Source organism: Monodelphis domestica, chromosome 6 (assembly GCF_027887165.1).
Source record: "Monodelphis domestica isolate mMonDom1 chromosome 6, mMonDom1.pri, whole genome shotgun sequence".
Lineage (NCBI taxonomy): Eukaryota > Metazoa > Chordata > Mammalia > Didelphimorphia > Didelphidae > Monodelphis > Monodelphis domestica.
The window spans coordinates 274,271,006-274,294,066 of NC_077232.1; the positions used below are offsets into that span (position 1 = coordinate 274,271,006).

Genomic DNA, 23,061 nt, shown 5'->3' on the forward strand with positions numbered 1-23,061 from the left:
CCGTGATTATGAAGACTATAACAATTGAGATCAGAGTAAATGTGCTGAACGATGTGATACTTGAGTTGAGAGTGAGAGGTTCCAAGAGGTGAGGAGGGAGAGCCTTCTAGGGAGACAGGACCATCTATTCCAAGACATGGAGAGAAGAGGTACTAAGTTCACCAAAAGAAACACTGATTAAATCAGGCCATGAGGAGCAAATGTAGCAACAGTCAAAAGGCAGTCTGTAGCCATAATAGGAAACGCTTTGAAAGTCCAAAGCAGCGGTTCTCAACCTCTCAATTTGTAGCAATGAGAATACATAATGCATATCAGGTATTTACATTCCAAATCATAACTGTAGCAAAATTAAAGTTTTGAAGTAGCCACCAAAATAATTTTTTGGTTTGGGGTCACTTCACGGCATTAGAAAGGTTGAGAACCACTGGTCCAAAGGAAAGCTCTCAATTTAAACTAAAGGCAGTAGGGAGCCACAGAGGCTACTGTTTGAGCAAGGAATAACATGCTCAGACTTGAGCTGGAAGAATATCATTTTAGCATCTGTGTGAAAGCTAGATTGGAGAATGAAGAGGCTGAATATAGTTAGAGAGACTAATGGCAGCTAGGGATCACAAAGGCCTGGAGTCAGGAAGACCTGAGTTCAAATGTGACCTTAGACACTTACTAGCTCTAGGGTCCTGTACTTCACCTCTGTCTGCCTTAATTTCCTCATATGTCAACTGAGGGTTGTTGTGAGTTGCAAATGAGATAATAATTTTAAAGCTCTTGGTCCAGTACCTGGCCCATAGTAAGTACTATATAAATAACAGCTGTTATTATTATTATTATTATCATTGAAGATGCTATCACAATCCCTCAAATATGAAGGGGGATGGTTGTGGCCTTAATAAAGGTAAGAGAAAAAAATGAGATTCTCAGAAGATGGAATGGAAAAGATCTGGCAAATGAATGGATACATTAGAAGAGGGAGAGGGAAGAGTTGAGGATGGCTCCTAGGCTGGGAACCTGGGTGACTAGATAGCATTGGAAATTATATCCATGCCACATTACACTTTCTCCGTGCAAAAAGGATTAAAGTAATATTGGTCCACTCACTGACTTAACTTTGTTCATTACAAAGAGTGTTGACACAACACTGTTCTGTACACTAAATCTCACATGACAGAAAACAATCTGAGTCAAGTCATCTCAATTTTGAGTAGAGGAAATAGTCAGAGAAGCCTCTTGACTGTGGTCAGGCAGGGAAACAGGCATACATATGACATCTCATAGAGTTGTTTCGACTATCTTCCCTTAATAAAATCTTTTCTTTTGCCAGATTTGTGATTCCAAGAATATAAAGCACTCTTGATTTTAACAACTTCCTCTACCAAGGCAGATGGGTACCCATTCTGGAGCTTAATGGGAGAGAATGGCCTGGAGGCATCTGAGAGGGCACCCTTTGTTCAGAGTCACACAGCCAGTGTGTGTCTCTCAGAAGCAGACCTTCCCAGGTGTTGAAGGTAATTCTCTATTCACTGGTCACTCAGCCTTTCATAAAATATTAGCTGCCTTTAAATTTGATTTCCTTGATATGAAATTATTGTGCCTATTTGGGAAATGCAAAGCCAGATCTTTAGAATGAACATTAATGGCAAATTTTGTTGTTCAGATATTTTAACTGTGTCTGACTCTGAAAGTCCATTTTGGGGTTTTCTTGGCTTTTTTGGAGTGGTTTGCCATTTTCTTCTCCAATTCATTTTACAGATGAGGAAACTGAGGCAAATAGGGTTAAGTGATTTGCCTAGGGTGACACAGCTAGTAAGTATCTGAGACTAGATTTGAACTCATGAAGAGGAGTCTTTCTGATCCCAAGCAAGGTCAGTGCTCTACTAATGGCAAATTAAGAACTCCTATTAAAAAGAAAATATACTAAAGGATGTACATGTCTCACCATGGTCAGGCTTTTTTGTTAGTACAAAAACCAGTTCATTATCTGGAGTGTCCAGGTCCTGCAGACTCAAAGATGTATTTCTGATGACCACTCCTGTGCGCTCCTGCACCCTGATGGGCTGGATGTTCATCTTGGGAGACTCATCATTTCTCTTCTAATTAAAGTAGAAAACAACATGCCGTACACATATAAACTCAAAACTAGAGGAAAAACACAGTGCTCAAAGTATCTCTCTAAGCCATTTGTACCAGTGAAATTTTTTTAACCTAATTATGATGTTCAAATCAACATAGCTTGAAAAAGAGAGAGCTAACACACACAGTTATAACAGACGCTTAAGATCAGAAGGCTTAGAGTTAAAAGGGACTTTAGATGCCACTTAGTTCAAAAGATTAAGTAGGCTGCCCAAGGTAGGTCACAAAGGGTTTAAATAGATGGGAGTATTCAAACCCAAGTCCTTTGACCCCGAAGCTCTTTTAGCTGGATCATACGGACTAATGCTCTACCAAAGTTTGTCTTCAGATGTCTTCCATAGGAAACAGGTTTTATTTGTACAATTACATGCAAAAACTATTAAATGCTAACTGTTATGGATTTGTGTTTCGGAGGAGGTAGTTTTCTTTCTCTTGTGTATAACAAGTCTACTCAAAAGAGCAGAATGATGTAACTGAGAAATACTAGCTCTGAGTCAAAGGACCTGGTTTTGAAACCTCTCTATTATTTAAAAGATGGTCAAACACATACCTCTTCCAATGACATCTTCTTTGACTTAAATTTTAAAAATACATTAATTGAAGGGGAAGTTAGGTAGTTCATTGGATTGAAAGCCAGGCTGAGAGATGGGAGGTCCTGGGTTCAAATGTGACCTCCAACTCTTCCTAGCTGTGTGATCATGGACAAATCACTTAATCTCCATTACCTAGCCCTTACTGTTCTTCTACCTTGGTACAAATATATAATATTGATTCTAAGATGGAAGCTTGGAGTCAGAAAGCTTTAAGATCAAATCTATTCTCAAACTCTAATTTTGAGCAAGTTACATAACAACTGTTTGACTCAGTTCCTTCAACTGGAAACAGAAGATGATAATAGCAACTACCTCTCAGGATTGTAGGTAGGATCAAATATGATAATATTTTAAAACATTTAGCCCAGTACCGGCATAAAAGTAAACATTATATAATATTTATTTATGATGATAATTTATGTTCTCATCAATTCTGAGGACCTCCCATCTCTAGGTCTGACTCTCAATCCACTGAGCCACCGGTTTCCCCCAAGCAACCAATATTTTTAATGTAACCCGAGGCTCTGTATTCTTTGGAACACACTAAGCTAGCAACTGGGCTCTGAAAGTTAGAGATTGGGATATATAGATTCCCAAACCTAACTTTCCCCAACATTGTTTTCTAACTCCCATGACATTCTCAAAGCTAGTGGCACTATTTAAATATTGGCCTTCAGAGCTGAAGGCCAAATCCAATCAATTCTACAACTGTAGTATTTCTATGAGTTATTTTAAGGAGTAGACCCCCTTAAGCCTTGGCAAGGCTTGAACTCCTAATGGCTTTACCTCAATGGTGATGTTCATGCTGTAAATCTCTGAACGACCAGATCCATCACTCACATAGAAACTGAAGATATCACTGGTTGGTTCAATGCTCTCATGAACACTCTGAAAATAGTAGATGTGGTTTTCTAGAATATCCTGAAAGGGGAAGGATGCTTCCAAGTCACTGCTGCCTCTGGGGCCAAAACGGCTACCTATGGAACAGGAGAGAGATGAAAACCCTGCTTAGCAATTCCTACTTATTGATCTAAAATGGAAAGAAAACATAATGATCAGAAAGAGTTGAATAAGTATTTAAGAGAGATAGCAAAGGGGCAGCCAGGTTTCTCAGTGGTTAGAGAGTCAGGTCTAGAGATGGGAGCTTCTGGGTTCAAATCTGAGCTAGACACTTCTTAGCTATGTGACCTTATGTAAGTCACTTAACCCCCCTCTTCCCCTGGCCCCCTTGCCTGCCCTTTACGGCCTTGGAACTAAAACTTGGTATCAATTCTAAGATAGAAAGGGGGGTGGGCAGCATGTCATGGAGGAAAGAGCTATGACCAGGCAGAGGGAATAGGCATTTATTAAGTGTATTAGGCACTGTGCTAAGTAGTAGGGTTATTTCATAGAGTATAGAATCTGAAGTCAGGAAGACTTGAGTTCAAATACAGCCTCAGACACTTACTATGTGACTGAATATTACACTTAACCTCCATTTGTTTCAGTTTCCTCATCTATAAAATGAGGGTAATAATAGCATCTACTTCCCAGGGTTGTTCTGAGGATCAAACAAGATAATATTTATAAAGCACTCTGTAAACGTTAAGTAAATGTTACCATCATCATTATTACTAAAAATCAGAATTTCTAGTAAGCTCTACTAACCTAACTCACAAAGAGGCACAATACAAGTGATTTAATTTCTCTCATCCAGTGTCCTAAATTGTAGACCATGTGCCTCTGCAGGTACATACATTCATATATACTGTTAAATAGGATAATAGATGTATACAAAATCACTTTGAAAATCCTTCAAGCCTTACATAGATAAGAGATAACTGTTGTTAGTATAACTGATGTGTACCAAAGGGGATCAAAGTAGCCAGTTGGAGTAAAAGGCTGGTGGGACTGGAGTTGAGACCTCAGACAGCCTCAAATACTCACAAATTGTGTGACTCTGGGCAAGACATTTAATCTCTGTCTGCCTTAGTTTTCTCAACTGTAAAATGGGGATTAAAATAGCACTTACCTCCCAAGATTATTGTGAGAACGAAAGGAGGGATCATTTGTAAAAGATTCCGTAAGCCTTAAAGCCCTCTCTAAGCGACAGATAGTTTTTGGTACAATTCTTGCTTCCTTCATAAACAGGTTTTTCAGCTAACATGGATAATAGCAAATATGAAAGATGGTAGTGCTCTCCATGGGCCATGAAATGGCAAGAATAACCCCTGATAAGCAATGGGATGAATGAATGAATAAAAAATTATTAAATGCTTAATACATGCAGAGAATTCTGCTAAGTGATGAAGATACAAATGGAAAAGCAAAGTATTCTTTATTCTTAGGAGTCCACATTCTACTGGAAGAAAGAATTACACTAAATGCTGGCTCCATAAAATCGGCAGTTTCACCAAGAAGAACCCTACTTCTCACAGCTTGCAGTCATGCACAAAAATAAACAAACAAACAAAAAACAAGCAAACAAGGAAGCATTTCCTTAAGTCTCACAACCTTTTCTCCCTCATCCACCTTGAACCATCAATCACTGGAGCATGGCCAGCTCCTTCCCCAGAGGCACCAGAGGGTAGGCACTGATGAGAGGGCTTGGCTGAGCTCCTATTTCCATCTGATGCAAGAATCAGCACCTTCTGCACCAGGGGAGAGGTAGATGTCAGAGAGGAGGCCCCTTTTGGGTTTTCTTGTTGCCTCTGACTAAGTTCAAATTCAAGTTCCTCAGCTGATTGATTTCTAATTGCCATCTATAATGTTAGCGACTGGGGGGATGGTGGGATAAGCAAAGGCATGCTCATTTAAATGTCTGTAGGCTGCCAATCCCAGAATGGCAGGCAGGAACTAGCTACAAATTCCATGGACTACTAATCATGGCAGTCTTTGATGGAGGTTGGACACAAAGACAAAGAGATGAGAAATTTGTAAAATCATACTCGTGTGAAATAAAGAAATGTTTTTCCTTTCACTGATATATAGCTTTCCAGAAATTGTGTGCCATTCCTCTCCCCAATTTCCATTCCCAGGAGACTGAGCAGAAATTGCCTGCTGGGAACTCCATCTCTTTTTAGATTATGGAGACATAGCCAGAGGAGGGCTGGCAGAAAATAGCTGGCTCAAGTTTGTATCTTGTCTCTTCCACCAGTTCTATAAAAGACAGAAAATTGTGCCTTCTTTCTAACAGCTTGACTATATTCAAGGAATGCAGCAGAGATTCAGGGGACCCGATATATAAGAAAATTAAATACTCTCTCTGCTTAGCATGGTAAATCAATAATCAACCAACATACATTACTATATATTAGGTACTATACATATTAGAGACAGAGACAGAAATGATCCTGCCCTCGAGGAACTTGCATTCTATTAGAAGGGTCAACATGAACATAAATGAGCATATATAAAAAGACATTCAAGAAAAATAGCTTTTAGGATAATCAAAGTACTCCTATAGGAATTAGAAAGGCTTCTTATGGAAGCCTTTCTCTTACAAAAATGAACAATATGAAAATGTTTTGCTTAATAATACAGGTATAGTCCAGATCAAGTTGCTTACCATTTCTGGGAAGGGGGAGGAATGGGAAGGAAACATTTTAGATCATATAACTTCAGAAAATGTATGTGGAAAATTGTTATTATATGTAATTAGTAAAATATCTTTACAAAAAAAGAATTCCATGGGATATCAAATTATAAGATGAAAACTACTTATTGCAAGAAGATAGAAGCTAGTGAGAGAGGATAGAAAAACTGCGAAAGTAGACACAAGAAGAAAAAGTATATTCTGGGGCCATTTAACCTAAGGACAAATTATGTAATTTATTTTAGAATGGTTTTTCATCAGGTCAAAAAATAAAATTCTGAAATTTAAAAAGTTTTGGTACTTGAAGGTATAAACTGGATAAGTGAAAAATTCATTTCTATGAACCAGTTTTTCTCCAATGATAACCAATGAGACATTATGTCCCTGGTACCTAGCAGAACTTGGTACAAAATAGGCGCTTATTGTCTGGGTACTTTTTTGCTTGCTTGAATATATATAGAGCCCTATACTGTCTCCTGAACTCCAGGGTCACATATCCAACTGCCTATTGGATATTTTGAACCTGAATTTCCTATAGTCATCTCATACTCAACATATCCAAAACAGAACTCATTTTCTTCCCTTGTCCCAAACAACCCCTTCCCTCTCTCTCAAATTATCTCTATTAATAATAACTAACATTTATATAGCACTTTAAACTTTGCAAAGTGCTATACACATATTATCTCATTTGATCCTCATGAACTAGATACTATTCCTAGCTCCATTTTACAGATAAAAAACCTGTGGCTGAGAAGTATTGAAGGCTATTTCCCAATGCACCATCTAGCTAGCTAGCTCCTATTCCTGATAAAGTCATTCTGCTAGCCATCCCAAACCGGATTTGTTCATTTTTTTCTCCATCCCCCACCATATTCAATTAGTTACCAAATCTCAACTTTTATCCTTCTACAATTTCTTGAATCCATTTCCTTCTTTCTATACACTTAGCCACCACTCTAGCTCAAGACTTCACCATCTCTTGCCTGGATTATTGCAAGAGGCTCCTAACTGGCTTTCTTGCTTGAGTCTCTCCTCTCTCCAGGTCACTGTCTATCTACCCAGCTAAAGAGTAAATACATGAAAGAAAGATAAAGGACCTTCTTCTGTGAACACAGTGATTATTTTCCAAGTGATCAGACTTCGATGCCAGAGATCACAGCATCCACCAACCATTCAAGAAACCACCTCTTTGTGGGGGCTGCTAGCATACCCTCCAATTTTTGCCAGGTTGTTGACTGCCAAGCTTATTCCAATTATTGCCAAATTGAGATACAATGGTCTGGTACACTCATCTCAGCTTATTGCTGTACATCATGAAGCTACTGTCAGAAAGGCAATAAATACTTTTCCTGCCTTTCAGTTCTTCTAACCTATGCCTTCTTCTTGATGATAGCCACCTGGGATAGTGATGCCAGGGAGACAAGGAATGCAAGAGGCAGGGATGGGAAAGGTGTGGAGGGGGTCAGGGGATAGCCTCACAAGATAAAGATCATTCTATTCAGGCCATACTCTCAGAATGGTCTGGGATATGCCCAGGCAATGGTTTTGAATAATTAGAGGAGTTTCCTGTTGACAGAAAAGGAGTCCTAATTTCACTGACACAGTTGGTTTAGAGATTTCACCAAGACAGCTTAACTCAGGCTCCAATTAGGTAAACACAATGCTTCCTCCCTTCTCACTATTGAATAATGAACCAATAAAGATCCATGAGTCAAAAGGCTCTCAGGTACCTGTCCTGGTATTCTCAATGAAGCCATATGTAGGCAAAGTGCTTATTTTTACTTCTGTATCTCTCTGGAGGTTTTCAGGATCCACAGCCAGGAAATGGTGAAATGTTAGTGGTGCTCTCCCTCCTTCATCAACCTACGGAAGAGAAAAGGGACACCTTAGATGGTCTTGTGTACTAGAGGAAATAAGAAATACTGTATTGAAAAGTGCTGTCTGGGGTGACCTTGCAGCAGAAATGGAATTAGAACCACAGCAGGCAAGGGGAGACACATCTGTGCTCCTGCAAATTGTGAATGCATCAGTTTTTCTTAAGCCATGGTTTAAGCAGATGACACATAATGCAGGGCCTCTCTTCAAACCCAGGCCACAGTACAAAATGAACTTAATTCTAAAGCCATCAGGGTCCCCTCCAAGACTTGTATCTACCTTTCTGCATTTGGTCTTCAGAAAAAAACTGCTTCCCATGAGTAAAGGGATTGTTTGGTCTTGCCTCCTTCAGACTAGGAGGAAAGGGCTGGTTCTCTATCTTTATTGCAATTCTGTGCTTTTTAAAATGTGAGACTTAAAAGGAAAGATTGACCCTATCAGACCTCAAGTCCAAGGAGGAGAGGGAAAAAAACACAAGCAGCTCTTCAAACTAAGGTCTCTCTTTGCACCCCAAGATATATGAATTCAGCAAAGTACCTGGCATATAATAGGTACTATATAAATGCTGATTTCTTCTTACTTCCATAGTCAAAACCATGTGTTGTTGTTTTTTTAATCTACCTAGCAGTATTCCTGTGTGATTAAGCAATTTCTTCCTCACCTACTTTGTGCCAGGTCTTGTACTAAGTACGGCAATACAAAAAGAAGCAAAGTAAAGACTTTGCCCTTAAGGAGCTTATAAGTTAAGGACTCCTGGTCTCCTGGCTGATTAGTCTGAACCCCTAGGGCAGTTTATTACCATGGTCTCATAAGGACTCTATGGAAAGAAAGGAGGTCTAGGAGGTTTAGGAAAGCACTGGAAGGGGGACTGGGAGCTTGTGGAACATTTGAATATAACTGGATATGCTTTCTGAGTTTTCAGATGATGGATGAGACATATGAACCACTCTAGTTTCTTCCACCACAGTACTTGAAGAAGGCAGGGTCCATCTTGTCTCAATAGAGAGTAACAGATCGACCTCCCCTTCCTGATACAGATGTCTTAAAGCAAACAGTCATTTCTACTGCTAAAACCAGCTGTCATTGTGGGGTTGCTCAGGGAAGCAGAGGGAACAGGGCTAATTCAGGCAGAAAATCATTCATTCACAGATTGTCTGTTCTGAGGGCTACTGATAGCACTGTCCATTGTTCTGAAAATTACTTACTGTGATAAGGTCAGCAAACGTGAAAACAGGAGGCAGATTCTGGACAGGTGTGATAATGATGGTAAAGTTCTGATTGTTTAGTTTGTTGTTGTCAGCATCAGAGACAGAGAAATGGAAAATATCAGTAACTGGATGACTGTCTGTCTCAAAAAAACTTGAGTACCTATGTAGGTCAAAATAAGAATAAAATTAGTAAGATACAAGTAAAGACAGGCAAAAGATTTACACTCAGTTAAAAAAATGTCCTCAGTCACAGAGCATCCTTTGAAGGAATGAGCAACCTGTTATTTAACTGTTGACACAGAGCAGGCAAGTCAACTTAGCCAACAGAGCAGAGCACCTTAAGGGAGAGACAGAAGGCAATATGTGCCTGGCAAATTAGAATCTAAACACCTTGCTCTCCTCTCAGACAGTGACAGGTTCAGCTTGGGACCCTGTAACCAAGAGCCTTGGAAGTAACAATGTTTCCATTCCAGTGCCCTCAACATCTTACTGGGAAGCAATCTCTATGGAGACGAAACCTTAACTGCTCCTATAGGTGCCAAAGCCAAAGTTAAAGACCTAGAAAGGAAGATTTCTGCCACCCAAGTCCTTGGCACTATCAAGAATAATTAAAAATGGTGGTAGCTGGGTTGATTGGTGGAAATGAGAGCTGGAGTTGGAGGACCTGGGTTCAAATCTGACCTTATACACTACCTACTAGGTGACCCTGTGCAAGTTACTTAACCCCCTTACCTCTCTTCTGCCTTGGATCCAATAAACAGTATTGATTCTGAGGTAGAAGATAAGGGTTTTAAAAACAACTCAACATCAGAAATTGATATCATGAACATCAGTTGATATCATCAGGGGAAATACATTAAAGAAGAAGCATTAACATCTGATGTCTTCTAGGGATCATGGGACCTTTTCATTTGACTCACAGCTGAAACCTTCCCTGAAGGTTGTCTCCCTGTTAGGGTATAAACTGCTTGACAGCAGAAACAGTCATGCTTTTCTATTTGTATTTTCTATTTATATAACTCTTGCCTTGCACATAGCAAGTGCTTAATAAATGCTTTATACATCATTCATTCATTCATTGTTCTGAATTTTGAATTTATGATCTGTTCACATCATTTTTTGAAGGACTGAACCTTTGACTCCATTGGGAAAGAATTTGCAAAAAGAAAACTCCCTCTATTGTTGGAGATTGGCACCATCTCTGAAACTTGATGTCTTAGTGTTACTGGGGGACACAGAGAAATTAAGTGATGTGCCCAGGGTATATGTCAAAATCAGATTTCAGTTCCAAGACTTTTTGACTTAATGTTTTAGTCATCATACACACTATTTCATCTTCATTTTACATGATGAACTTCCTATAAGGGGTACTAATTTTTCTGTATCACATGTACCCTAGTAGCAAGGAAATTAATTGGCTGATGAATTCATCCCTGAACTCATTGATGGATGAATATGTGACCTAGGGAGTGAATGAATGAAAAAATGCCAGCAGAAGAAGAACTAGCTCTGGACTTCAGGGATCTGGATTAAAATCATAGTTTTATTACTTCATACTTGTATGATCTTGAACCTTCACTCTCTGACCTTCTGTTTCTTCTGTAAAATAAAGAGGTTCAACCAGATGACCTAAGTAAGATTTCTTCTTCCACTTCACTGAAACTAAAATTATTACATCCTAAAGGGTGATTATAACCAATGACACCCAAACTTGAAGTAGGAAAGTATGAGACTTTTCACTCCTGGGGCAGCCTCAGTTTCTGGATCTTTGTTACAGAATGTAGATGGAGGAAGAAGATGGCATCTTTAGGACTCTTAGTGGTAGGGGAAAATAACCATCAACAGCAAAAATTAGTAAAGTTCACAAAACTGGTTACCTGATTTTCTGGTTGTTGATATCTTCCATTGTGAAGTTATAAATCATTGAGAGCTCTTCTACCTCTACCCCCAATGTTCTTGTGAGAGTCCCATACATGGGTAAAGAAAGTAAATGAATCCATATCTTGGAATCAGGGGAAGAATTATCCTAATCAAGTTAAGAAAAAAAAAGATTACATGTGAATTCATAATTCTTGAGCCACATCCCTCCTTTATTTCATGAAATGTTGCCATTTGTTTTGGTACAAACTGAAATAATTGTCAGCTGTGTTATATTCTGAATTAATCTTTCCCAGAATGATTCACTGAGAATACTCTAAGACATCTATGCTCACTTGGCCAAAGTAACTGATGTCAGCTGGAATTTGGATAAGAGACATAAAGCAGAAGGCTGCTCCAGGTCCTGACATTTCCCACAGAAAGTCCAACCTGTTACTCAAGTCTCTTCCTTCATTACTATCCATAGTATGGCATCCTGAATCCTTGAGGTTAGGATGGTGATACTGGTGATTAATGGCCCTAAAGCTATTCGAGTGGTAGAAAATCCCCTAGAAGGCATTTAGGACTGGACACTAAGGGGTGGAATGTTAGGAGGAACAATGAATACTAATCTGGATCCATGGCAGTAAGAATGGAAGGTCTCTTATCATAGGCAAATTTTTACTTAAAAAGACATAAAGACTAAATTGCTCCAAGGAACCAAAACTTTAATATAGCTTCCTAGAACTAAATGAATTCTATCTGAGAATAACTGACACTCCTCATACTTGAGAAATATACCACTATCGTATGAGTCAGATACTGTTCTATCCAGGCGTACCACTCTAGCAAATAAAGAGATGAAAGGAGCTGTGTCTGATTCAGTCAACACTACATCTTTACTACATATCCTTTTGATGCATCTTTTAGTAAACACCTTTTGTTTTAACGTTATGTGCTCCTTTGCAGTGTTGAAGCATTTAAAATATTGCATATATAATGCCAGATTCTTAAGTGTAGGTCAAATTTCTTGGTTTTTTCCCCCCCATATTTTAAAATCTATGTTATCAAGAATGGCTCCTTGGGAAAGACATAAAGGAAATTTAGGCATTGTAAAAACAAATATATCATTCAAAATCAATTATAAAAAAGATTTATGGACTAGGAAGGTCTTATTTGTTTCAATCCCAAACCTGAATCATCAGACTCACTTATCAGGTCTTAGACAGAATACCACTATAATCTACTCATTCACTGGGATCTTTTAAGCCCTTTGTATTAGACCTGAGTCCTTTCTTAGGAAAATTCTTTATATATTATTTTATTAATAAATGTTATAGATTATTGTATATAATATGATATTAATTATTTATGTTGTTTCCTTCAATGGATGTAAGCTTCTTGAGATCAGGAGCCATTCTATTTTTGTTTCCTTATCACCAGTGCCTAACACAGAGTCCTGGATAGGTTTAAAAAAAGTTCTCACTTTCTGTCTTATAATCAATTCTATATATTGGTTCAAAGGCAGAAGAAAAGTAAGGGCTAGGCAATGGGGGTTAAGTGACTTGCTCAGGATCAAGCAGTTGGGAAGTGACTGAGGTCACATTTGAACCCAGGATCTCCTGTCTCTAGGCCTGACTCTCAATCCACTGAGCCACTCAGCTGCCCTCTATAATTTTTATTTGTTTGTTTTTTATAATAGTCTTTTAATGAGTGCCTGATGAGCCTAATTGAATTGAACATCATAGCTAGAATTCATTTTTTGGGTAGGGACTAGACTATCCAACCTCAATTTACTTTTATATTTGATAATATGTTGTAATATTTTGATTTACACCTGTAGGATCCTGATTTATACCTATAGCCTCAAGGTTAAGGATTTAGAGGCCTATCTATTATTGAGATTTACTATAAAACCTCTCATGTTTAATAAAATGAGGAAGGACAAAATTCAAACAAGCTTCAGGTTCATTCTAGTTAGAAAGCCTCAGGAAACCCGAAATCAAGTTGAAGGTGATAGCATGAAATTCGACATGCCCTCAAATAATTACACAGTGCCCATATGCTTCCAGTAATGTAAAATATATATACATACAAAAGATTGTTTGCTATGATATTTCTCAATTTGAGAATGAGTAGTGAATGAAAGAAGGAATTATTTCATGAAAAGTTGTGGCAAAACCACAAAGCCCCAAGTTTTGAAACAGTCATGAAAAATTAATTTTAGCAAGTTATTTCCAATTCCAAATTTTGCCTTCCCAGTACATCTTTCTAATGCATCATTCTGACCATGTTACTCTTCTAAAAAACCTTCCTCGATTCCCCAAAGTCTGATGAATAAACTCATGATCTTGGCATTCAAGGCCCCACCGCAATCAGGTTCTAACTTCTATTTCCAGACTTATATTATCTCTTGGTTCATGAAAACTTTATGGGGAGGCAACTAGGTAGCTCAACAGACTGAGAGCCAGGCCTAGAGACAAGAGGTCCTGGGCTCAAATCTGGACTCAGATACTTCCTAGCTGGATGATCCTGGGCAAGTCACCTAACCCCCATTGTCTAGTTATTAATTCTAAAATGGAAGGTAAGGATTAAAAAGAAAAAGAAAAAGAAAACCTTTATGGATCTCACATCCTCTCCCCAGTTGTTCTCCCTCTTGGCTATTTCTTTTCATTGTACTTCACTTGAACCTCTCTTCTGCCCTTACTCAAACCTTCCCTGCTTTCATGGCCCCTTGTGTCCAGATCTTTTCTATTTTATTGGATTTCAAGCTCCTTGACAACAACAATCCATGGCAGATATATATTTGTATCCCAAACACAGCAGTTGTTAATTGTTTGTCTAACACAACTGATTCAAAGTCTTGAACAGTTAACTTTCAGCCTTATTTCATTATTCTCCACAAGTCCTGGATTTTGGCCAATCTATACTCCTTAAGCCTGTTGGGCACTTCTCCATCCCCATAACTTCACTCATTTTCCCTGTGCCTACTTCCCTACTGACTGTATCTGATCCTTCAAGGTTCAGGTCAATCAGGTGCTGCCTTCTCATGGGCATTCTTTCTTGATTTTCACAGCCAGGTCTTCCTTCACTGAGTCATGATGAGCGTTTGGTTTCTGTCTCTATACATATGATATCTTCATATGTATTTATACATACTTGCCTTGTGATCTCAAAATTCAGACCCAGAAGTTGCATGTCTTAAGACATGCTGCCAGCCTATGGCAAGGCTGCTAGCTGGTGCAGTGGATAAGGTGCTAACTGATCTTCATGAGTTCAAATCTAGCCTTCAACACTTATTGTCTTAGCTGATGATCCTGAGCTTGTCCAAGTTTCCTCATCTGTAAAATGAGTTAGAGTGGGAAATGGCAAACCACTCCAGTATCTTTGCTAAGAAAACCCCAAATGGAGTTATGATGACACAACTGAAACACCTGAATGACAAAAGCAATAACGAATGTCAAAGGCAAAGAGGAGACTCAATGAGACGGAAGGTCTTGAAGGCCATGTAGCACAACCCCTGTAAAGATTAAAATTATGGTTGAGACTGAATGTAATAATAATATTTGGTCGCCAAGGATTTTATTTATAAAATCCTAATGAAACACTCAAACTCAGCTCGAAATTTTATGGTGATTTAATTGATATAGTGGAGAAGATTAAGAAGAAGGAAAAAGGTAGAAGGAAGGTACCAGGCAGGAAGATTAGGAGATCTAGAAAGTAAAGTTTTGAGTGTGAAGGAGGAAAGAATCAGCCTGACCTCCAAAGGGACTCAGCTAAGATGCCCAAACCTAATTTTTACACCCCTTTATTTTAGAGATGAGGAAACTGAGGCCTAGAGAAATTATGTAAATTGTTCAATATCAAATAGGTAAGTGGCAGATTCAAATTCAGCTAGCATGATTCCAAATTAAATGGGAAAGTACAATAATCTTTCTACTGTTATTCTGCTACCTCCAAGGCTGGATCAGGTCTTTTCCACTCCAACTAAACCCCTAAACTTGCTGAAGAAAGGGACCTAATTCATCTCTAAATCTTGTGTATCTCTGTATCAGCACCTTCTTGAGACTTAATACATGTTTGTGCTGAATTTAATTGAATGTATTGCTGCCTTCTACCTTCTTCCCTCCATGCTGATTATATCCCTCCCATATTATCAGTTGTGCCTATTCCCATTATTCTCTGTTTCACTTAAGACTCTTTTTACAGAATGGCTTTCCCTGCCTTGCTGTAGACTCCGTGCAGGCCCACCACGTTCTAGAAAGACTTTCCCAGGAGATAAGACTTCTTGGCAGCTGTCAAGAAAGTCATTATAAAACTTTAAAGAAGTCTGTAACATTCATGCTTTGCCTCCACCAGTCTAAAATAATTCTTTTGAATTTTCTCTACTCTGCCGGGCAAATTCACATTCAATCAATTTCTTAAATCCAGAGTTAAGTTGCCAATAGCCCTGCATTTTGATATGTAGGATAGAATGTGCAGTTAATGGGTAGGAACTGCTCTTGGAAAGACCCTTGTGGAATGTCCCACAGTGACTTTTCAAGCCTTGATGGTCTATTGATTAAATTTGTATTCAGAGATCATTATTGATTCATGAATTCCAGAAGATTCAATAGGCCAGATTTTATGGCCAAAATTATCTGTCAACTAGAAAAAAAAGAAAAGAAAATGAAAGCTACTTTTAAGTTGTGTGAGGTTCATGAATAGTGTCAGAGGGGAGTGATTTCTCATAACATAAAAAGACAATTGAGAGATAAAATCTACACAGAAGAAATTGCTCCCAAACCAATACTTTATTTCCCTTCTTTCTTTTCAGATCTAGATATTAGAGTTAAAGTATAAATGTTATTTAAAACATTTGGAGGGGGCAGCTGGGTGGCTCAGTGGATTGAGAGCCAGGCGTAGAAACGGAAGGTCCTGGGTTCAAATTTGACCTCAGACATATCCTAGCTGTATGACCCTGGGCAAGTCATTCCCCCCCCAATGGTCTAGACCTTACCACTCTTCTGCCAAGGAACCAATACATACTATTGCTTCTAAGACGGAAGATAATCATTTAAATTTTTTTTAATAAAATAAAACATATGGATGATTATTTAAATTGTCAGATCATTATCGATTGTGGTTTCAAATTTAGGAAGAACCCTATCTGCTCTCAAACAGCTAACCACATTCAGGCAATCAATCTTGCATCATCACTTCCTTTAACTAAAACCACCTATGATTACATAGAAAAGGTTAATATATATAGAATATATATGTATATATACACATATGTATATATATACATACACACATAGATACATACATGCATGTTTATATATACATATATACACATACATTTATACATACTCATACATATTGATTACATATAGATGTTTCTATGTGTACATATAAAAAATGTTTATATATACACATGTCTGTATAATAATTTATTATATATCTATATGGATAGATAGATATAGATATTTGCAAAAGCAACAAAATTAAATAAATGGCTCTCCTTCCCTCACTAGCATTAATCAATCACATCAGTGATAGAGGAAAAAATCAAATGTAGGAATCTTGACCCAGGTTCAGTCTTCCAATACATTCTGCTTCCATTGACAGAAAAAAAAAATCAGTACTCTAGTCTTAGAAACTCTAAGAACATCATAATGAGAGAGAGAGAGAGACAGAAACAGAGAGAGACAGAGAGAGACAAAGACAAAGAGACAGAGATATAAAGAGGGAAGCTGAGAGACTGAGAGAGACAAAGAGACAAACACAGACACAGAGAGAGAGCTGTTTGTGTGTAGGGGCAAATAAAACATTCTAGAAAAAAATAGTAATATTATATTATATTTTATTTTATTATTACATTATCAGTAATTTTGTTTCCTAGTTCTAGGTGTGCAAAGTTGATGATAATTTGAGGAAGGTCTATACCCTAGAAATGGCCATGAAATTCCTATTTTTAAAAGCTAATTAGGCCAAAAGAGAAATAATTCTTTCTCAACACGTGGAGTTGTTTTCACTTGTGCAATGTCTCTTAATCTGAGGACTGGATAGATCTTGGATAACTCCACCTATAGAAGCAACTGAGAGAAGTTCCTGAAGGGTAGCCTAATAATTCTGTTGTTCTTGGTTCTGCTTTTAAGACTTCCTCTCCTCCTCACTCTCAAATTTCAGGGACTTTGGCTGCAATTTAAAAACAAATTTAAATATTTTATTTTCCCAATTGTAGGTAATAATTTTCAACATAAATGTTCCAAAATCTTTGGCTGCTCTATTAACCAAACTGGCCATTCAGTGAAAGAGAAGTCCCAACCCAGAGCCATCCCCAAAAGCCACTGCCAAAATAAAATGTGTCAATGGTGGTGGATTAGTTCCTGTGGCTTGGTTAGTCAGCATGCAAAGAAGTATCAAGGGAAGTTACTTTGGATTGCCCACTGTGATAGAGGTTTCAAACCACTATGCTAGAGACCCCCATTATTCCTCATAAGATTGTAGTGTGTAAGACCTGACAAACAGATAGAGATGGGGCCAGGGTGAAAGTTTTTGTTTATGGCCTAGTATTTGTGGGGCACTTCAATATCATGCTAGAGGCACAAAATTTCTGCCCTTTTAAAAACTGGCAGTCTTCTAAGGTTATAACATTTCTGGGTAGAAAAGAACCTTAGAAAAAGCTAAAAAAGGACCCAGGACTGAGAAGGTCCTCACAACATGCCCCTTCCTATCTTTTCAGTCTTCTTACACTTCTCTCTCTCTTCCCATGTACTCTACAATCCAAAGACACTGTATTCCTTGTTGTTCCTTAAATAAGACTCCATCTCCTGACTTCATGACTAATCTCTGGCTGCCCACAAGCCTGGCGTGCTCTCCATCCTTATTTCCACCGACTAGTTTCCCTGCCTTCATCTCAGTTCAAATATCACTTTCTACAAAGAAGATTTGCCATTTTTAGTGCCTTCCCTCTGAAATCACCTTCCACATACTTGGTATAGATCTGGTAAATAAATACTTGTTTGCCTGTCATCTCCCCCAAGAATGTGAGCTCCTTGAAAGCAGGAGCTATTTTTGACCTTTTTACTTATCCTTAGTATTTAGCACGATGCTTGGCATACACTCAATGACTGAGGGAAATACTACAGAAAGGAAACATCCTACCTACCAAAGAGGGATGAAGTGATGGGTTGGGGTTAAGGTCGCTGATGAACAGTGTGACTGTAGGAACTTACCACATAAGCCAAATGTGATCTGGTGAGAGTGATGGAACTTTTGCTGGGAAGAGTGGCAGTCAGCAAGGAACCTGTGGCCAGCCGGGGACTGCTGCGGTCAGTCCACGACACCTCCACATTCACCAGTGTGGTTGCTGTGGCAATGCCATCAGTGACGGAGATCTCCATGCGGTCTTCTGTGGCTGATGAGCCATCGTGAACATACCTTAGTGCATTCTGGGTGATGTCTTTATAGGTGAAATGGTCGCCTTTTAAGAATAAGACAAATGATAATGGCCCACATACTCCTCTTTTATACAGCACACCTTTAGACCCAAGATTCTAAAGCATGCAGCAAGTCTAGAACTTGCTCTTTCCTTTTTAAAAAGAAGATGAGAGACAATGTGATACTTGGAAGTATCAATTTTTTAAGCAAAGAAGCCAATTCGCTTAGGGGCCTAAATATATGAAAACAAAAGATCCAAAACTTGGGAAAACTGACAGGGCACTATCAAAGTTGTTGCAATGAGTCTTGGACCTCTTTCTGGGCAACCAGAATAATGGAAGAAGGACTTTGGATTGGACACTATGCTAAAGAACCGGGATATAAGCACAACACATTCCTCTCTGGGTGCATGAATTTGAGTACTCATTTTCTGTGTGATAGTGTGGGAAAAGCTCAATATATAAAGATTTAGGTTCAAATACTGCCAGTGTGTGACTTTGGGCACATGACTTAAGTTCCCTAGGCCTCGTTTCCTCATTGATTAAAAGAAAGCATAAAGATTAAATGGCTAGCAAGGTCCCTCCCAACTTCAGACCTTCCACAATGATGCCAGCTGATGCTATAGGCTACAGGGAATTCATTTAGTTTTACCCCTGAGAGTAAAAACTGTGGAAAGGAGGGTCAGAGTTCGAGTAGCTCCTTGGATTCTGTTCTACCTTCTGAGCACATAATTCCAAAGGACTGCATAGTATAAGGACAGTCACAGGAAGATATTAGATGCTACCTCAGACTGTCATTCTAAAAACACCTGTTTCTACTTATTTTTTTAAGTTTATTGAATTAATAAATTAATTTCAAATTCTATTTCTAACAAGAAGCCAATTTCATTTGAGTTAAGGAAACATTTTAATAAGTTATTCTGTGGCTGAAGAGTGAAGTAATCAAACAAATCCAGGCCTCCTAACCAGGGTGAGATTGATCTTCAAATAGCCCAGGTTTTCCAAGTATCTCCAAAAAATTGTAAGTCAGAATCTTATCATTAATAATTACTCCATGTCTGGAAAGTATACAAGACTAAATTTAAGTTTACTGTCAGTGTTTACCCAACAGGCCAAGGGGAGAAGAAACCTTCCTCCTACCTGTATTCATGTGCCCTTGGAAGTCAGCTGTTTTCTTAACAAGAGCACCATGCAAGGGAGGCTTCACTAGCTCAAAAGAAAGGTCTTCAGGATCAGTGTTGGTGTCACTCATTGCCAGCTGAATCCCTGTGGAATGTGAGATGATGATAACATGTTGTTTCTAGACTTTCTTAACATGTAAAAGTGCCTTTCCTACAATAACCTGTGATTAAGGACAAAGAACCTAGAGCCAAAATTCCCATGTTAGACAGGAGAGATTGTAAATTATCTAAACTATGTCAGATTAAATTCCTATTCCCCCCCCCCCAAAAAAAAGAGCAATCACAAACTTGGAGTCTTGAAGATCTAGACTCAAATCCTGTCTCAAGTACTAACCAGATAACCACTATTGTGGTTGTAATCTCTATTGGCCTCAATTCTTCACCTGAAAAAGGGAAGGGGTAGGGTTGACTTGATGGTTTCTAGTCAATTTAGCCAAGAAGCAAAATATTAAAAATTCAATTATGAGACAGCTATATGGAATTCAGAATACTTTTTCCTATAGAAATAATGTGTTGGATAGGTTCCCAGGTTTGTCTTGAAATCCCATTGAGCCCACAATATATCTGAACAATCAATTTGGATGCAGGGTCCTAAAAGCAGCATAATTCACAAAAATACAGAGGGGCAGAAGGAAGGAATGGACAATGAGAAGGAGGAAAAAGAGAGATGGGGGAAAGAAGGAAGGGGAAACTCCTAGAGAGGAACCAGGGGATTAGAAAAGGGATGGAAAGAAGTTAGGGGAACTACTATAGGGAGGAGAGTTCTCTAAGACCCAAACCATGAAAAAAATAATATCTATTAGCACTTTATGAATATTTCCTATTTTTATCCTCATGGCACCCCTGGGTGTTATTATAAACTCCATTATACAGATGAGGAAATAAAGGCAGGTGGAGATGAAAGGACTTGTCCAAGATCACAAATCTAGCTGCCTAAACTTAGATTTACATTATATCAACCCAGCATTCCATGCTTCAAAATTACACCTCCATCTCAGAGGGCAATTAGGTAATCTACATCAATTGAGAAAAAAAATCTTTTTTGCACTAATTCATTAATTAGTCTTTTAGTGAAGTGCTATAAGTCAATCCCTTAACTTTCAAGAGGTGGCTACATTTTTAAAAGATACATCTAACCCCAAATAAATCTGTAAGTTGTCTCCTCTCTTTTTTTTCTTCTTCTCATTATCCATCCCTTCCTTCTGCCCCTCTGTATTTTGTGATTTCTGCTGCTTCTAGGACCCTGCACCCAAACTGATAGTGCTGCTCTCATAGTTCAGCTACATTGTGTGCTCTAAGTGGTGGGAATTCATAGACTGTTAATAAAGTGAAATTAAAGAATTCTGAGTTCTGGGCAAGAGGTGGGAAGCCTCAAGGATAGGAAGCTATCCTTGCATGGGATTTTCCTTCAAAATCATCTCCTCTTTGCATTTCACTTGATTAATTTTTTTCATTCTTTATCTCTCGAGTCCACAGATTCTCTTTTACCTTTACATTTTCCCCCCAATTTAATTTCCTCAGCAATGTAGCAAGGTCTCTCTGACTAGGCAGTGTCGTACTGGGACAGGCATGCTGGCAGATGATAATAGCCATATGCTATTTAAAGCCAAGGGTTTATATATTGGGGGTTCCTGCTACATATTCCAAAAGATGGGTGATGAGACACATTTCTCAAGTCATTATAAGCTCATTGCCTTATTACTAAAATGCATTCTCACCAAAGAAAATAAATTCCTAATGACACAGCATAATCAAATATGAACAGGAGTAGAAATGATGATGGCTCTGCTCTCCTTGACACTTCATATCCTCCTATATTACTCTGTTTCCTCCATTTATAATTTTCTTTTTGACTTTGCAAAAGAGAAAACAAGAATGTTTCATAGTGAAATGTTCTCCTCTGCTCTCTATGACTTTAGAGGTGGTAATAAATCAAATAACTAGACTTGGAAATACATGCTATGTTGCCTTGTATCAGTAAGAGCTACCCTCTGAAGGGTTTATTTCTCTCCCATTTATATGTATATGGGAAATTGGAGGGTCAAAGGTGAGAATAAAACAATGCTGATGTCTTCTGAAAGGAGATAGTGCCAGTCAGGACAGGCTCAGCATATCCACAGGGATTGGTGTCATAATATAGCTGCATTTCAATAACTACTTCTCTCCACAATCCAGTTGATCTCTCTTACCAACATTAGCTTGGCCTCCTCGGCTGACCTCAAGAAATGGAACGGTGATCTGGAACTGGGGGGGGTGCTGATGAATGGGAAGTAGGTGGATGGTAAACATCATTTCTTCTGTTGTGTGCTCTCCATCTGAAACTGGAAGGAATGAAAAACCAAAGTAAATAAATCAAGTATGGTATGATGGCATACAGGTTGTTTCTATACATATGTAGCCCATATTGTTTAATATTGCTGCTCCACTTTGAAAAGATCCTAACAAATCATGAAAGAAGGCAAGCAAATAATGCTGGACTCTGACTCAGACTAGCAAGAGCTCTTGAAACTCTGTAAGAAAAAGCTTTAAAAAATCACATTGTCACGATAAGACCATCCTGGTAATTCTATCACAAAGTGGTTCTGATAAATATTTATGAAAAAAATATTAAGTATTCTCTCTCCGAGGAGGTGAGAAAAACCCACTATTTATTCATAGAATTCTTTGATTTCATTCATTCCTCTGGATCTCTGGAGATGTCTCATTCAAGTCTTTTTAAATGATGCAGATGCTTTCATAATGGAGGGAAGCTTTGTTACAGCCAAAAAAAAAAAACCCTCTACATTTATAATGAAGGTGGGCTATGCATGCACAGGAATGATTATGAGGAGTTCATTTTGAAGGGAAAAAGTGGGGATAAGGTGTTTTTCATTTATTTAAAATTCTCTAACAACTATGTAAAAAATGCATAATATCTAATCTCCCTGGGTTCCTTGAAAAGCATCTCCTGGAATAAAAAAAAAAGAATTATTGCTGGAATCCTTTTTTCTCGTGCTCTTCAAAAAGCATAGACTTTTCTTTAAGGAAGGAAGTGAACAAACATTTATTAAGCACCTGCTACGTGTCAAGAACTACACTTTATAAATATAGTTCATCTGATCCTCACAACAACCCCGGGACAGAAGTGCCATTACTACTCTCATGTTATAGATGAGAAAACTGGAGCTAGCAGAGGTTATATGACTTACCCAGGACAACAAAGCTACTAAGTGTTTGAGG

General features: G+C 38.3%; 1 protein-coding gene across 4 annotated transcripts in view; it reads right to left on the minus strand.

Annotated features, from left to right (window-relative positions):
- Positions 1–23,061, minus strand: part of FRAS1 (Fraser extracellular matrix complex subunit 1) — a 637,413-nt gene that overhangs the window by 131,945 nt on the left and 482,407 nt on the right. For all 4 annotated transcript variants that reach the window (XM_056803248.1, XM_016423079.2, XM_007495970.3 and 1 more), the window contains 8 exons: positions 22,032–22,163; positions 19,802–19,927; positions 18,458–18,705; positions 11,258–11,406; positions 9,378–9,540; positions 8,028–8,160; positions 3,507–3,697; positions 1,934–2,087 (listed from right to left, as the gene is read on the minus strand). In XM_056803248.1, the coding sequence (XP_056659226.1) occupies positions 1,934–2,087; positions 3,507–3,697; positions 8,028–8,160; positions 9,378–9,540; positions 11,258–11,406; positions 18,458–18,705; positions 19,802–19,927; positions 22,032–22,163 (1,296 nt within the window). The remainder of the gene's footprint in view (positions 1–1,933; positions 2,088–3,506; positions 3,698–8,027; positions 8,161–9,377; positions 9,541–11,257; positions 11,407–18,457; positions 18,706–19,801; positions 19,928–22,031; positions 22,164–23,061) is intronic.